The 18,118-nt window shown below is 39.3% G+C and overlaps 1 protein-coding gene across 1 annotated transcript in view; it reads left to right on the top strand.

The window, feature by feature from the left end:
• The first annotated feature begins 575 nt into the window (after nt 1-575).
• rheb (Ras homolog, mTORC1 binding) overlaps nt 576-18,118 on the top strand; it is a 38,621-nt gene continuing 21,078 nt past the window's right edge. Inside the window, exons 1-2 of the mRNA XM_036521519.1 lie at nt 576-829; nt 12,024-12,095. Coding sequence (XP_036377412.1) covers nt 778-829; nt 12,024-12,095 — 124 coding nt within the window. The 5' untranslated portion in view covers nt 576-777. The remainder of the gene's footprint in view (nt 830-12,023; nt 12,096-18,118) is intronic.

Below are 18,118 nucleotides of genomic sequence, written 5' to 3'. Positions count from 1 at the left end.
CAAATGATCTCCCTATGTCTAAAAGCAGTACAGTAGATCTACGACTTGCGTCTCCGTTTACCAGCTACCAAACAACACAAAAGTGATATTGAAATAGTAGGCCAGCCAGCTATCTAGTCTAGTAAGAACTCTTTTATTTTTATCCATTGCGACTATTTTATCTCTATACATTGCACTAATTATATATATTCGTTGCAGTAAAATTTTAACTCCACGAACTAAACACAAAATGTCTTTGGCTACATTTTCAATGAAATATCATCTTCCGTTTCGGTTTGAATCTCTTAATCAAAGGAATGGAAAAAAAAATCCAATTCTGGCAACCCTTGTACACCGTAGCTCCTTTAAACGCGGCTTCTCGATAACTGAATGGCAACCCTTGTAACCACCCACGCCACACGTACGTTCGTAGACATAACACTACTCACTGACCAATGCGTTTTGCGTCTGTGAAAAAGAAGAATCGCAGGATACCCAACAGTTACTTACCGAGTAGGTAAAGTCCCGCCTCCAGTGTAAATACAACCAACCAACGGTGCATTCTTATGAATAATTCACAAAGGATTGGCGTGAGGAGTGACGCAGAGGTTACAGATGCTCGAGTTCTTTTTCGTGAAATTCTCAGAAATCTGGTTCAATCGTATAATATTTTCTGCTATTCACATAGTTTCAAGAAAACTCTAAATCGTGTTTTCACTCATATTTTAAGCCGACTAAGTGCGTCTCCCAGGCCTCTGTATGTTGATGTTGATGTCGTGTTGTTGCTAGAAAAAAAAGATGCCGCAGCCGAAATCCCGTAAGATCGCCGTCCTGGGATACAGATCCGTGGGTAAGTAACTAGTTAGCTCCGGCTAGCTTGTTGCAATTTGAGCTGTGCCGGACTCTTTAGTACAATGACATTTGTTTTTTATGTCTAGCTGATTGCAGTGCAGTCGTCGCTAAACGCCGCAGCTAGTTAGCTGGCCAGCGTTCTGGCAATAGGGGGATGAAGGAATCTATTCGCTCCGCATTGACCGTTAGGTGAGGTGGGGGAACCATTTCGCTCATTAGTTGGGTAACGTCAGCTAGTCACTCACGACTTTCAAAATACTACATCTTGGTAGGTAGCCTTAACGTAGCCAACAAACTCAGCTGCAAGGTGGCTAGCTGGTTACTCGGCATGTGCTCGAAATCTCATCCGGTACCTAGCTAGATACGCGTACTGCCTTTGCCTAGTTGGCTATGTACCTAGCCAGTCGTTCAGGTTGAACTCGCTAGCCATTGCTGCCCGGGGTATGTCGCACGTGTGTTTTATGTAGTCTAGCTAGACAGTGAGATTGGCAGGTAGTCAAGGCATTTTCTGTATAACGGTAGGCTGATCACAGGTAGCCGTATAGCTATGTAGCTAACGCCAGTGCCCAGCTGAACTTTTAAAAATTATAAAGGTATCTTGAAAGTACAGCCTTCCAATGGATACCTAACTAGTACCGGTGCTACTTGGCCAGTTTACCAGCACATGCCGTATTCCGGCTTTTCCATTCTTGGTAAGATTATCTTTCCTGTAGTTACAAGAAGGTAATAATTCTTGTATTCTGTTTTCCCAAATTTTTGTCGTTAGTGTTTGGTTTAACGTGCGGCGTTGCATGTTGCCTAATATACTGGCAAGCTACAGTACTAGTTTGCGGTGAGGCAGGTGTAACATTTGTCACTGCAGGGAAGGGATGCTGTGGGTATTAGCTTGCTAAGAGGCCAGCTAGCTAGGTGCTTCGGTGCAGTCCTTGTCATGAAAAATGCACTGCGAGGCTGCCATCTTTTTCAGATTTGAAATATATTTGCGTGAACTGATTCTGAATACCAGTAATCAAGAGGGAGACGACGATGTAGATAACTAGCTTGGCAAGGGGCGTTTTTGCAATGAAAAATACATTGGAGTTTATCTGAAAGCTTAGATATGGCCTTATAGAAATTTACCGGGAGAATCTATTAAGTAACCTACTAAGACTTCGCTATAGTAGAGATATTAACCAATACTGTTACTGTACAGTAGGCAGAAGTTTCAAAGATGCTCATTTAAATAGGTTGATACATTGTGTATGGATGCATTTAGACCAGTAGCAATGTGTTTCAATTTTGATCGAACGGCTATAGTTCTGCTTTTTCAAAAACCTTTTTTTTTCTTGCTGCAGCTTTTCCTCTAGACGTACAGGGTCAGTTCAAAATCAGTTTATGAAGGACAGAATCAGTTGAAGGGTAGTACTCTTTTGGAATGTCTTCAGTCTTATTCCTTTTTCAAACATGTTAGAATAACATTGTTGAGGAAGTGATGCAGTGGGAAGTTGAAGCAAAAAGAGACATTTCTCTATGTGAAACCAGGTCTTTAGGTCCCAGGGGCCCACAAGTACTAAATAGGCTTCCATAAATACAAATCGACATTGGAATTCATGCTTTGGTTTTACTTACCTTCAAAGAACATGTAAATTAACCCAAATGGCAAGTCTTAGGAAAGGGTATGGTTAACACATTCTACAGTAACAGTAACACATTTTGATTTATCACTGTTGTAATTTGAGGTGTTTTATATGAAGTATTAAACTTGCCAAACTTGGCAATTCCTGGCAAAGGGATATATGAGATCAAAGGAAGCCTTTGTAAGTCATGGGGAATGATTCTTTTCTTGAGTTTTTATTTTAGAGATTTCAGATGGGGACTGGTGCACTTGTCAGTGTGCCATTCCATGTCCTAGATCATCTGTCCTGGCCAGAAGCAAATAATTTGAAGAAATCTCTCAACTATTTGTGTGGTTCTCTGTTCTGAAACAGATGTCATTGTCCTCACAGAGCAGACTGAAACCATTCCGGTGAAGAAAAAAAAAAAATCAAGTTTGATCTGTGTGTGTGTGTGTGTTTTCATTGTAACAGACTTTATATGAAAGCATAAATGATAACTGTCTCCATTCATATCTTCCTTTGGCCTAGATTAAGGATTCTAGATAACCAGAGTGTACTTTGTCTTATTTTAGATTTACACATTTAAAACATTTTAGAGCGCATCACAAGTTTAGTAGTCATTGAGATTGAAGGCACATGTTATGAAAGACAATAGAAAATGCAGCATGTACTTAGTAATTTGAAGTTAATAACAAAGCATATTGTGGTTGGATTGAATATGGGCCTAAATGTATGATGAAAATAAAATTACAGTTGTTATAAAGACAAGGGTATTTGTAATAGTATTCTGATATAGAAGCATTGTTTTGTCATATAAATCATCATGTAGTCCCATTCTTTTATCAATACAATGCCTAAACACTTCATTATCAGTTTGCACTACTCAGTAGGATTCCATTCCATTTCATTCCATTCCAAAATAATCACACTGAAAAATTACGAAAGAAATTAATTTTAATTGATTTTCTAAGTTGCCGTCTTGTTATTTCTGTGTTAAGAAAGCCAGTGCACCGCCTTCCATATTTATTCATTCCTGTGACTAAATGGGAACAAAGGGCATGCTATAAAAGAAACAAAAATGTATATAATGGATATTTTTTTCTCATTACAAGAGTCAGAAAGGAAACACAAAGGTCAGATTTATTCAAATGCTTGTAACTGGTATTTTGTAAATCCTCTGTTTGTCTGGGTTACACTGATAAGACACTTCCAGTAGTGTTATATGAAGTTATGGCACCTTCTTTTTTTGCAACCTGGCCATTGTAAACTGAAGATAGCAGTTTGAGTTTTAGAAGGTTTAGAAGATTTCCACCTGTTGCCTCAAGATTTATGCTTGCCACTGGAACCACCCATCTTACAGCATATGGTAAGATAAGACATGCATCTTATTCCTGTAGTGGTAAATTTCTCAGTAATGGACACTGTAGTGGTAGGTTAAATTCTTTCTGAATTCCTTTATTGCCATCTTTCAGTTTGTGGAATCAATAACCAGTGATCAATGATTAAAGTTTTTTTATCCTTGCTATAACAGCAATAATAATACACATCTGTAGTGAATTTCTTCCCTGAGATTTACTTTAAGTTAATCAAAGTGACAATATCCTGCCTTCATATTCACATTTATGATATAGTCAATGTTCTTACTGTTGTGCTTAACTTATTGGGAGTCTTTTTTTCACTTACAATCTATTCAAATGAATTGCAACTTTCTGTGGGTTCAAGGCTGTAGAGAAGTGACTCGAACAAACCTTTGATTCAGCCTCTGAAATAACCTAAATCAAAAATATTTTTACCACTTAAGATAATTATTCCATAAAAAGACCAGGTGCTGGCAACTGGCTGGGCTAATAAATCTATTTCTGGTTGTCTCTTTGCCGTCTTCAGATATGATATCAGCTATGATAATGCATTCTACTAATGAATCTCTTATGTTTGCTGGTCTTTATTATACCAGAGGGAAGCAGAAAGCCTCTAAATAGTTCCAGAAGCTTCCAATGAAATTCTGATCAGCAGAATTTTGGTGTGGATTTATTTTGTCAGATTTTATTTTAAAGATTAATTTAAGGTCTAAATGCACGTGACACACGTGTTTTCTGGATTAAAGTAATCATTTGTGAACAATCTGAATCTGCTCTGTGCAAGTCTTTTAGAGTACAGAAGTGTATACATATGAATCTTTGGTACTATATTCTTGTCTGGATGGTGGGGCTGCGATGATTGACCTTTAAACGTTTTGGCTGTTCAAGTTTTCATTGTTCTTATTTTTCAGTTTGGGTCTTCAGACTGCATAGTATAGCATGTAGGCTAACCTGTAATATGGAAAAGGCAGTTCCTTTATCAGTTTTTTTTTTTTCCCAGAAACTGAGCTCATGTAACAAGTCTCAAAAATATGGTATCAATAAAAATATGCTCATCTCACCTGTAAGCTTCAGCCTATTAATGCGTGGTACAAACTGAAACAGACCACACCTCCCAGTTGTTTGACTGTAGTAAAGCTGAAAGCTGAAAAGACAGGATTTTGTTTTACCCTTAGTTTGTGTGCGTGTGTGTGTGTGTGTGTGTGTGTCTTTGTGTGTTTGAGCCACTGAGAAGAATGAGATGACACAGAAAGGGATGAGTGCGGAGGTTGCTGGTGAACTGTGGTGCCGAGGAGAGGTGAACATCACGTTACGTCACGCATGGATTAGCTGCAGCCTCAGGCTGAGCTGGACTCATTTTAACTTTGAAGCCATTGCCATGCAGTCACTGTGTAGTTCCCTGGCTTCATCGCTGACAAAAAATTTCGTATCAGTTGACAAATGGGAATAGATAGTGTGATCCAAGCGAAATGTTGAGCAAGTCTGACCGTCAGGGGGCCTTGAAGAGTATGAGGACACTGATGCATCACAGAGATGTTAATTAGCCCTTCTCTAATAATCCTGTCACTTTAAGTGTTAAAATATTCCCTGGGGAAAATGCTTGTGCTCATTAAAACTGTGTTCTTAATATGCAGACCTCTGATTTCCTGTGGCTCTGTGGTTCCTATGGTATCTTTTTGTGGGTCACTGGGTAGTTTCACCCCCACATCTGGGTTTTTTTTTTTTTGGTACATATTATGAATAGTGAACACATTGTTCTTTTTTACGTCTCAGGGCTATTTATAGCTGCTGGGAAAGCTGAATTTGCTAGTGTCTGCAGTAAACCATAATGATGCCCAATCTGAAATGAGGTTACCCTAAGGTAATTTCTGACTCTGCATGCATAGAAAAGGAATTTAGACAAGCGATTTGTGGAAGGGAACATTCTGTGTCTTGGAATGAGGGATCTTTATTCATAAGCCAGTGGAGGCTCTTCTTATGTCTGAAGCTCTGCTGGAGGGTGCTGGGTGCAGAATAAAATCTGAGTGTACTTCAAGGTTATATTATCAGAACACTAGCCAATTTAGGAAGGGAAGGGAATCACAGGACCTAGGAGCCAAAATCTAAATGATACTTAAGATTCAGCACTACTCCCCACCCCAAAAAGCACGTTCATTGTGTGTATTTAGTTGTGCTATGGCTGGAGTTGACTTTAAACTGTTTGATGAGAAAATATATTTTATGTAAAAATTTATAGGATTATGAGGAGAAGCCTCACAGTCATATATCCCTCAACAAAAATAAATGCATCTTGCAACAGCAGCCTTATCTTGTCACAATCCTGTCGCCCGTTCTCTAGATGCTAATAGGGTACATATTCTTGGGGCAGCACGTTTTAATTAGGAATGCAGTGTTATCACAGGTTGCTGTGTGGATGTGACATCACCGCTGAATTTGTCTCAAACTGTGTTAAAGCACCAGTAGAACTTGTTGTTCACTTGTAATATATGGAACATTTTAGCTTTGGGGGAGGTAAGTTTCTGCAGCTGCTGGCAGTAGCTAGGCTTCTCTCCCAGCAAGTCATGGCAGTCGGCTTACAGCTCTGACTGTGATGACTGGCACAGTAAGCCTGCTGGAGGCGGGCCTGGTCGTCTTGGGTGAAAACCTGAAAAAGCTGAAAATTGAATTATGAGGATAATCTTCAAATTAATGCTGGTCTTTGCTTCTGACGGTCCCTCTGTCTGCTTTTGCTGTTCTGTTAGATTTTTTAATCATTCAAATAAGACTCATAAAAGGTTGCATCCAGTCATGAAGCATTTCAGACAGAGGTTCTGAATCACTCAAGGCAATGCCAGTGATACAAATATTTAGCCTGTTGCTTAATGAAGAATAATATCACCAGAAAAGTGAAGGAAGGTAATTCAATATGAATAAGCATCAAGGACATTTCACTGAGCATTAAAAATTATTAATATATTTCCTGCAGAAATGCAAAAATTTGGAATGTGTGTGGTAATGATAAGGTGTGCCGTAAATGTGGTAAATGGTGCTTAAATTTGTTGCTTGCGATAAATATATTTAGATTTCATCAGAATGGTCTTCAAGCAGAGCATGCCATGTAGAAATATTTTTGTTCTGTGATAATGAGGAGGGCTCATGACTCTGATGTTCCAGGATTGATTCCTAGGTATGGCAATTATTATTGTACCCGTGAACTGTGTGCTTACCCTGAATTACCTCAGTAAATATCCAACTGTAGATGGATGAAATGTGAACTAAGCAAGTCAGTGTGGGTGTCATCTTATGCCAAGGAAATGTAATGTAAGTTGAAATGGAATGCATTTGTCATTTGGTAATATCAGGTGTTTAAATTAAATTCATATTCTGACAAACCTCTTCATAAATATTTTTTAGAATATTTCTAAAAATATTTTTGTTTGATTCAGGTAATGAAAACCTTGATAGTATTTATTGTGGACATTTCTGTTCTTTGTGCTCATTTTCAGTTGTATTAAGGCTATACAAACAGCTGGCTTGATAGTTTCATCAGGTTGACTTGATGTGCTGTTTAGACTACAACTTATTTTCATTGATGAATAAACCACTATTTGTAATATGTAGATCAATCCTTCATTCTGACATGCTAATGCTGGAATGTAAATGCTTTAATGTAAAATCTTAATGGCAGTGTAACATTAACAAAAAATGTTCATACCAATTATTCTGTCATCTTGTTTGAAATATCAAGTGGATGCAAGAAGGAGCAGCTTCACACGAAATGTTCCATTTCTCACCAGAAATTGATTTGTATGCTCAGCTTGTAAACTAATGTTTTTTAGTTTAACCTTTGCTTCTACAATTTGGTTATGCATTAATCAAACCATGAATGAAACCATTTAGAGCATGTCACATAATATAATTCATTACTGTTAGACTGACTCATGCAAAAGATGGTAATATTTCCATTAGTTGGAAGCAGTTGGGTATAGTTTAAGGCTCCACCCGATTTTTCAAATTCTTTGTTTTTTCTCTTAGGCAATTGCTTTCTTTGTGATTACCATGACCTGCAATGTGAAAAATGATGGTATGTACAGATGTCTGGATAATTGCCATTGTCTTTTGTTGCATTTAGCCTTTATTGAGCCTGATTTTAATAGGATATATTAATTTTCATTCAGTTCATAGAATCCTTAAAGCAATTTTTAATCTGTCTCTGTCGCCCATTGTCTTTATTATATTTGGGTTGCCCTGTTCATCACTCTGATAATCTGCAGTACTTGGTGAAGCATGAATGATAGTGCTTTACAGCATAGTCCAGGTGATATGTGCCAAATCGGAGGTGATATGTCCACTTTTTCATAAAAACATGAAACTTGGTACGCTTGTACAGTTTGGGGCTCTGAACATTTTCAGAAATGGAGCCATTGCAAAAACGCCTCGTGGCGGCCATTTTACTTTCCGCCATAACCAAATTATGTATTTTGCATCACATCTCCTGAACCAAACATAACACAGAAAAGGTGATGTCTACCCCTGTGTTTTGATGGTCAAAGATTACAATGATGCCATATACAACATCATAATCTGTTCAGGTGAATAGTTAATGGTGAATTCAGTGACGTGAAACGTCACGTGAAAGTGACGTGACAGTATCTGAGAACCTAGGCTAGACTTTATAATATCATGTCTGTTGCATGCATGTTGTGTAGTCTAATTCAGCAAGCTAGCGAATATTTTGCCAAAATGTATTAGGCCCCTTATTTCCAGTGAAGGGCAATCTTAATGCTTCAGCATACCAAGACATTTTGGACAATGCTATGCTTCCAACTTTGTGGCAAAACAGTTTGGGGAAGGCCCTTTTCTATTCCAACATGACTGTGCCCCAGTGCACAAAGCAAGGACTAAAAAGACACGGTTTGATGAGTTCGTTGTGGAAGAACTTGACTGGCCCTCACAGAGCCCTGACCTCAACCCCATCGAGCACCTTTGGGATGAACTGGAATGGAGATTGAGAGCCAGGCCTTCTCGTCCAACATCAGTGCATGACCTCATAAATGCTCTACAGAATGAATGGGCACAAATTGCCACAGAAACAAAATCTTGTGGAAAGCCTTCCAAGAAGAGTGGAAGCTGTTATAGCTGCAAAAGGGGGACCAACTCCATATTAAAGTATATGTATTTGAATACAATGTCATTACAATGTAATGGTCAGGCGTCCGAATACTTTTGTCCATATAGTGTTTATATAATCTTCCCTAAAATTACTGAACCGTAGCCTGGGCTGTTGGGAAACGGGTAACATTGTCTCTTCAGACATTTTGTTTACTTGCCGGCAAACTCTTGAATTGAGAGGGGCATGGAGCCAAGCTAATCGTCAGCATCTTTTTATAATTTCGCACCTTTTGACATGTGAGGATATGGATGGTCTAATGGAAATACGGAAACCCAGAAAATTCCATTGTAGGTGTGCAGTTCTTATAGGCTACTGATTTTATGTATGCCATTTGCCAAGTTTAGGGGTTGGTGGTTCATAGCCTAATACCTACAAAAGTATTTTTCTCCCTGTCAGTATTTGTTTCACAGAAATGTAGACATTTCACATGGGTTGTGAGTTGGATGGCAACCTAGCTAGGTGTTAACAGGATGCAATCTCAGCTGTATGTTGGCTGTAGCAATACTAAAAATTACCCATTTTTTGATGCATTATATTCAGTGGTCTCCCTGGCTGTTAAATCTTCCACAGAACTGTTTGTGCCCAAACTTGGTGTGAAAATGGCTGCTGCGGTTTTCCAAGGAAAGAAAATGTGTCACGTGACAGTTATTTTCTCTGGACAATGTCATGTTAAATTAAACTGTCATATACCTTGGTATTTGTTTAATTTCCCAGGGCTGCTTCCGCAGTGTATGAGTTCTCTTCAGGCACGTTTTTATTTTCACTTTTCTGTGCATTTATGGTGATAAACTACGGTGCTGGAAATAAGTTGATGTGAGAACTTGGTGGAAGCGATTAAGCTCTGCTGGTGTCTCTGCCTGTCTGCTTGAGCGTAAGTTTCCTTTGATTCATTGATGAGACATCTGGCGTATGCTTTATGACTGCTTATCTAATCTGCTCACTGTTTTGCTGAAGGATCAGATTTACATGACAAATGTGATGACAAAACATAGAGTTAGCCACTTCATCGGGGGTGGTGAAAGAAAGGCTGCTGTTGTAACATTTTTTTGCTTTTGCTGTAGTTCAGTCTTTAAATCACCATCAGTAAAAACCATTATTAATAAATCCACTGAAAGCCAACAGCCAGGCGGCCATCATACAGAACATTTTATGAATAATTTAGAGACTTTCTGGCAAGCAAGGTGCATAGAGATGGCTTGCGTGCGGGGTTTGGCTGCTTTTAATGTATCTAAAATTTGGTCATAATGGAATTGGATGTGACGATGTCTTTATATTACAATGTCAGGATGTCAGTATCATGCACACAGAGTTCTAGGTGGTTTGTCAAATGAGTGCAGTGTAAAGGTTATGTAATCAAGCATCCACCATTAGCTCATTTCACATAATAATTTAACTGAAATAGTAATACCATGAATTTCATTACTTACGGCATGCAAGGTTCGCAGTACAAAGGTATATATGGAATAGCATACCTCTGTATGGGAGGACTGTGTCTGCAGATTTATTTTTTTTTTTTGGGTTATGTTACAGTGAAGACCTTGGATGTATGGTGCTCTACAGTATGTTTCTTATTCCCGTGCTAGGATTTTGCGGTTTGTTAAAGAGTACTGTTGGTACAGCACGGTGCATCTTTCCTCAGGGCTGTCTCTTGAGAAAATTAGTTCTGAGTTCACATCTGCGAACACTGGATGCCAATACAGGCGCCTGGTTGTTATAGCAACAGACTGCTGGACTGCACACGGTGAACAGCAGATCTGAGCTTAAAACTACCACCCTTACAGCATAACTGCAGAATCAAAGGGTGTCTGACACTAAATACTCAAACCGGTAGTTGTTGGGGGATGCGGCTTTCACAGTCTAAGTGTGGTTGCAGCACTTCACTCTCTAGTCTTCATTCTGTACTTTACCTTTGAAGCTCTGTTTTTCTTTCAGACATTCTCTGCCAAATCTCACATCATGTTCATTTTTCTTATGAATGTGGAATCTGCTGTATTTGTTATGCATAAGTACAAAATCATTCACATGGCCATGGAGAAATTCAGTTTTACAAACAGCAGCAAGTGTAGTTTTGCATACATTTGAGGATATGATATGAATTTTCTCTGTAATATATTTTTTTCTTGTCATGTGATGCTGTGTGCGATACTGTTGTGGTAAACAGGCAGGCTTAGACAGGAGCATGGCTGGGGAAACACTTTTATTGATGAAACAGTCAGTTTTTAGTCTTGTATTTAAAGCTGTCGCAAACTACTCAATTGCTGTTGAAAAATATGAGTCACTGTCAATCTCTTCTAAAAATAGCCTGCAGACTAGACCCACCACCTGCTGTGGGTTTGTAACTTACTGTGATGCTAGTAGACCTGGCTCCATTGTTTCGTATGCATGATAGAAAATAGTAAGCTTATAGGTCCTTTGTCTCAATGGTTCTTTATAATAGCCTATTATGTGCATATTTTAATAAGCATGCCAAATAACTAGTGACTTATATTTGTTAGTGAGGTCTACCTCAAACAAGGAATTTAGTTTCATATGTCAGTCTACATTATTTACAGAGGTTTCTAAGTCACTTAGAAGAACTACATTTTACCAAGTGCACTCCCATTAGTACACTCATCTCTACATGGAAAATACATATTGTTTGTTTTATGTATCAAAAAATACAGTTTAATGTAATGTTGTTGACATCTGTACAAATGTGAAGATTACCTTTGATCTTGATAATCTTGACGGAGCTTTCATTGCTTATACCTTTGTGGTGCTTGAAAAGATCCACTCTCCAAAGCTGATGCCTAAAACAGGAACTTAAAGGGATGAGGGAGCAGGCCGGTGTCATCAGGAGCAGCAGGGGAAATTGCCCCAGTTTGTTCACCACAGGGGTCGGACCTCATGGCAGCATTTGACATTTAGACTATCAGAATTTACTGTACTCTTCACAACCTCCATTCTCTCCAACAGCAGGGATTCACATCGTAATGGAGCTCTTCTCTTGCGAGGTGGGTCAGCGAGTTCAGAGTCAGGTGACGGTGTTGTTCACAACGGCTCACAGCTGCAACCTGCTAATACGTGTTTGTTTTCCGTCTTTTGCAGGAAAGTCCTCTTTGACAATACAGTTCGTGGAGGGCCAGTTTGTCGACTCATATGACCCAACCATAGAAAACAGTAAGTGTCTTGAGTATAGTTTCATTCACTAAAAATCTCCAAACGATTTGGTGTGGCTCATGGCTGCCTTTCATCCTGTTTAGTGTAGAGGAGGTGGTATATAGAGTATATACACTATCTGGCTTCAAAGTTAATTTCGTCTATGATGTAAAGGAGCACGAAACACATCAATACGTATTTCTTCATAGCAGCAACGGGAGCTCTGGCTTATTCTGAAATTTTTTTCTGGTTAAGTGCTTTGAGGGAACTCTGGTGTCTCAACGTCTTATATTTCCTTGTGGAACAGTGGATTCTGAGTCAGTCCTGTACATATACAGTTCTTTTTTGATCATTTTAGTTTATTAGACATCTGTACTTGTCTTTTCCTCTCCCTACTTGCACCATGATTCTATAGCAAGTCATGTCCAATCCAATCCAATTTTCATGCTACAGAAGAGAGCCATAAGAATTGTAAGTCGATCGGATTATTATGAACCAACCAATGCACTATTTATTAACCTACATACTTAGAAATTTTGTGATCTAGTTGATCTTACAACTGCACAGATAATGTACAAAGCACAAAACAAGTTACTTCCTAATTGTATTCAGAGGTTGTTTCAAATTAGAGAGAGCCAATATGAACTTAGGAGAATATGTATATTTAAAAAAGGAACGGTAAGAACAAGTGTAAAAAATAGATGTATATCTGTCAAAGGGGTAAAATTGTGGACTAGTGACAAGGAGTTAAGAATGTGTAGCTAACTTTATGAATTAAAAAAAAAATGTTTAAAAATAAGGTGGTAAACAAATATATAACTGAGATATGACCAGTATTATGTTTGAGTCGTTTGGAACTTTTGTTTTTGCTTTGGTATTGTTTTGTCTTTGTATAGCCTAAACTCAGTAGAGAAAGGGTTGCCTATCAGAACATGTTATGTAAAAAGGGTAGGTAAAATAAGCGAAAGCTTCAGCCTACAGCTTTTTCGGTCAATATTTGTTGTTGTTTATCCTTTTAATTTAATGACCTGTTGTTATTTATTTATTTCTATGTGTATTCATTTTGTAAAATTGTTAATAAGGACCGAAATAAACTATTACTACTGCTATCACTACTATGTACAGCATAGGCTCACTGGCTCATGCTCTCAGAGGTGTTTGACTGCAACACTTTGGAGCCGATTAGGGCTATGAAGTAATGTATAACAGAACATCAGTTTCTAACATTTGTGTTAGAGTGCTCCTTTGTTTCCTTTTTGCGGAAATACTTTTTGTTCCTTGAAATCACAGTTGCTTCACAGCCTTAGGAGTTTCCCAAGGGCATAAAACAAAGCTCAGATCATGTGACTGGTATACTTTTCCTTAAAATGGCAGAAACATTTAAGGGAAACTGGAAGCACTCAAACCCTTGTCTGTTTTTCTGGTGGGTTGTTTGGTCGGTCATTTTGAACCGTTTTCCTCAGATGTCGGAACCATTGAATAGGGGCTGAAGTGGAGATAGTCTGCAGAAGGGAGCTGTGTGACATGACGTGGGTTTCGGTGACACAGACACAGTGAATCCAGGGACTGAGATATGGCACTGAATGTGCAGCATTTCGGTATGAGTGGCAGCGTGTCGCAGTCCTGCTTGTGATGCCCCCTTGTTCTCTCTGGAGCTGCAGTGGGTCTCTGCTGAGTCTCAAATGAGAATACTCCGCTGTACATCTCAGTGAAGTGTTTCTGATAAAGAGCTGGAGAGAAAAGAAGAAAAATACTAATGTAAAACTCCACCACAGAAGGCTAAATAGCTTTTCTTGGCCAGAGATGGGGAGCTGAGATAAAGTCCATAATGTGCCAGTTGCTTTGCTCTCTCTCCGTGTCTATTAAATACACATAACTGGATAATAGCCATGGTTACATGTTTCTCTTGTAGTGCAATCAGGGTTTTGTGTCTGTATGACAGGGGTTATGAAGCCTTGGTGTGGAAGTGCAGATGCTCTTTAACAAGGCCTTTTGTGGATTAAAAATTAGATAGCACTTCCAGTCGCTAAGAAAAAGAATTAACGGGGCCCATTGTTCACACAACTCAAGACAAGGCACCATAGTCATCTACACTGAGTATACAGAGACACCCTTCACATTCACAGATTTCACACATAATAATACTGAACCTCGGAATGGCAATTTTAGTTACATCGTATGCTACTGAAACAGGCTTAGCTTGAGCTGAAACTTGTTCGCATAAGGACGCAGATTTAGTGTTTGATCAGGCCTCTCGTGGCGAGAGTGCTGCAGAACATCGCGGGCCACAGCCCCAAAGAAAGGAATTAAGCCAGTCAGATTGAGCAGCCCGGTTCTGATTCCCGCAGGGCCGGGGCTGGATGGGCGGGCACAGATGTGAGCTCGGCAGAGGGGCCCTTGGGAATGTGCGGAGGAGATGCTGGCAGAAGGAGCGTGCTCAGAGGCTCTGGAAAGAAAGGAGCAGAGTCAGGCGGGAGCATTCCTCCGGCGGCACAGAGGAATGCGGCCCTCGGGGCGCCGCGGGGGGCACGGCCCACACGGTGGTATCTGTGGGCAGCGGCACAGAATGGGCACTGGGCACTGGTCGTGCTGCCAGCTGACCAAAGGCCCACTGTTACTGGGGGAATGTCCAAGGCCTCAGGGTTAACCTATGTCAACATTCTATCCCTCCTGTTCATCAAAAAAGGACAACTGCTGATGGACTTAGTTAAAGGCTGGAGCCCTTTGACAAGTTACACAACCGCTGTTTGTGCTTGTGAGAACGTGTGCTAGTCCTAACTTGACGTTTAAATTTAAGAGACTAAAATACATGCGCCGGTGATAAGGGGCACACAGAAAGAGTCCTGAGTATGATGAAAATCATGTTAAATATTAACATGGTGTATCATAGTGCATGAAACCAGCACTTACAACATCATGTTTTGTCATTTTAAATAAATAACTATTAATCTATGTTTTGTTCTTCAGAATTTATTTTACTGGTCTGCTGATGCCTTGACTGTAGAAAGAGAACTGACCAAAGGACATGTTTTTGCATGTGGCCAGGGCAACCCCATTCATTAAATTACTGATGTAGCTAATTACCTACACTGAAACCCTTGATTTCCTCAAATAAAAAGATGTAGTATGATTGTATTATTGATGTACACTTGAGTGCTAATACATGTAACATTGTCGTTGCCTAACAGCTTAATTCAAATTAATTATACTTAAGTTATGGCAGCAGTTATCAGTACAAAACCCAATTGAAGAAGTGGATCAATTAAGTTGAACGGCAAGATTAGAGATTTTTGTTGTCCCCTTACAAGGTATTGAACTTCCATTAAAGACAACTCTAAAACTGAGTACATTATACCAGCATGTTCAGCATTATTTCAGTTTACTTAATGGTCAATGTACCTACTTAAGAAATGAATTGTTTTATAGTGATCAGACCCCCCCCAATAAGGTCTTGTTGCTTTGGCAACCTAGGGAGACCCTGGCACAGCATGTGGTGCAGTGATTGCATATGTAGCTTTTGACTTGAGTAACAGTACCGGTTGTGTTTGTGTGTGTGTGTGTGTGTGTGTGTGTGTGTGTGTGTGGAGGCGAGTCGTGACTGCCTCGCTACAATCCTCTTACAGTGCGTGCCGCACGACTCCGTTGGCAGGGAAACCCAGCTCTCCGAGATGTGTGGGAATTCAGCCAGGTGTCTGCCTGAAGTCCCCACCCCCACTTCATTCATGGCAGACTGTGGCACTGCACTAGCAACAGCACAGACCTAAATCCACCCGTGCGACTAGGAGGAGGTGAAGGAGCAGGCCGCTCACTGGCGCCTTCAGAATCCCGGCAGTCAGCCTGTCAGACACCATACCTGGGATTTAATCAACACCACCATGTCGTCTGAAGGAAAAGTGCAATTTAATCAAACAAAAAGGGACTGTCTCAGATGAAGCTGCTGCTGTATTATGACAAAGTGACTTCTGAATTGAGGAAGCCAGATCTCTGAGAAAAAATTGCAGTTTATTTCTGAGTGCTGTTGAGTGCTGTTATTACATATTAGATTCAAATTCAAGTTAACGTTGCAGCAAAATAATACAGTTTTTGTAATATCCTACTGTGGCAGTGTTAGTACAAAAGCAATCTTACATGACATGACCACACAATATCGAAGACAAGAATGCAACAGTTGTGCCTCATTTCTGCAGAATCCAGGTGTGGCATGTGGTTACTCATTTTTTTGTGAGTAGATAATATTCTTTATTGAATAGTTAACACAGTGGGGCTTATAAAGTTGGAGACAGGCAAAAGGACTGTTTGAATAGAAGCTGTAACTTGCCCTCTTTTCCTGCCTTTAGCCTGACCAATCTTAATTCCAGGCCACATCTCTTCCTGTTTCCTGGATTTTTATCCCTTATAAACATGAGGCTGAGAATTAGGCTGATGTGCTTGAATACAGCCGGGTATTTTTTTTTTTTTATTAAATAGCTTTTTCCCTTAAGTTGACTTGCAGTTTTATTTGATCCCGGCCTATGTTTATGGGTGCTGTAGAGGTGTGTCACAAAATCGGCAATCCTGATGAGGGAGGCCAAGAATAATGAGGATTAGCTAATAGAATGAGCTAATTTAAGATAACCCTTCCACTGCTGCGTAGTTCTTTAACCAAAGGTAAAAGGTTTTTTTTTTTAATTTTACAATTTTTCAGAAGTACAAAATTGCTGAGGACATGTTATTGGTGCAGTATGATGAAATTATTACTTTTAGCTTTTGATATAGCCTCGCTGTGGTGCCTGTGATGGAGTAAATGGAAGACTGTAGGAGGCAGGGGGACATTGCCCAGCAGTGTGACATTGTAAATGGGCAATATTTGGGGACGGATAAATAGTGCAAAAGAAAAAAAAAAGATAATAAAAGAAAAATAAAACAAAGGCATGTGTGCATACAATTATACTCTATAAAGTTCTTCTGCATCGACTTCAAAATAAGCAGTATAAGCAGCATAAAGTTTATTACTGCTGACAGTAGTCAAAAGATCTTGTAATTGTTTTCCTGTTGTGTTATTTCAAATGACTGATTGTCTTGAAAATGTTTTGTCAGGAACACATGAGTTACACATGTGCCAGATAATTCACTTTATTCACTCTACTTGCTTGGGACCAGACTTAACTGTGTTAAATTAAAAAGTGATACAGTGGTTATGTGCTTTTCTAAATGTTACAGACTTTACAGATGGCAAGTAACAAAGTGGCCAATGCATCAATAAATATTTGTATCTATATTTCTGTCAGGTTTATCCTTATGTGGAAGCTGTTATCCTTAGAACCGAGTGTCTGTCTACATATTTCTTAGATGAGCAGTGTTTACCATTGCAACATTTGAATTACATTCAAGGAATGGCCAAATTGCACTCAGTTGTCACAATCGCCTAAGCCTGGAATAAGGGATAATAGATATAGGCTCTTAACTACAGAGCAGAGGAAAAGAGTATTGTCATCACATTGTGGTATATTTACCTCTTGGGACTGAACACAGTCTGATAACCTCATCTGCTTTGGTCCTTTAACATCTGCCATTTAGTTATGTCCATCTATGTCTAACTAAAACACTAAAATCTGTATGGTTGAAGGAGAGTACAGTGTGAAGTTTAAGCACAGTGTTCAAGAGTAGCCTTGCATTCTCCTGAATATTTGTGCACTTTGTGGGAGACCAGAGCAGTATAATCCTTCATGTGGCATTTGGGGACAATTCAGTGAAAAACCAAAAACAGAGGAAAGCTTACTGTAACAACACTGATGATTAGCAGCTTGTTTTGTCTGTAGGAAAAGAGCAACCATCGTGTCGCATCTTTGATAACATTAGGACGAGCCTTATTAAGTACTGTGTCAATTAATGTGATTGATGTTCTGGTTATACATGAGGATATATGAGGAGTTCACAGTTGAGTAGTGTCGGCAGGTGCAAAATATGAGCGTTTTTTTTTTTTTTAAAAAACATCCGTGGCTTGCCAATTTTGATTGAGGAGCCAATTGTTATTTAACTCCTGGAAATACCCTCTGCATATTGCT

Source organism: Megalops cyprinoides, chromosome 2, assembly GCF_013368585.1.
Source record: "Megalops cyprinoides isolate fMegCyp1 chromosome 2, fMegCyp1.pri, whole genome shotgun sequence".
Taxonomy (NCBI): domain Eukaryota; kingdom Metazoa; phylum Chordata; class Actinopteri; order Elopiformes; family Megalopidae; genus Megalops; species Megalops cyprinoides.
Note: the sequence above shows the minus strand (reverse complement) of the source record. Positions and strands in the feature narration are given on the sequence as shown.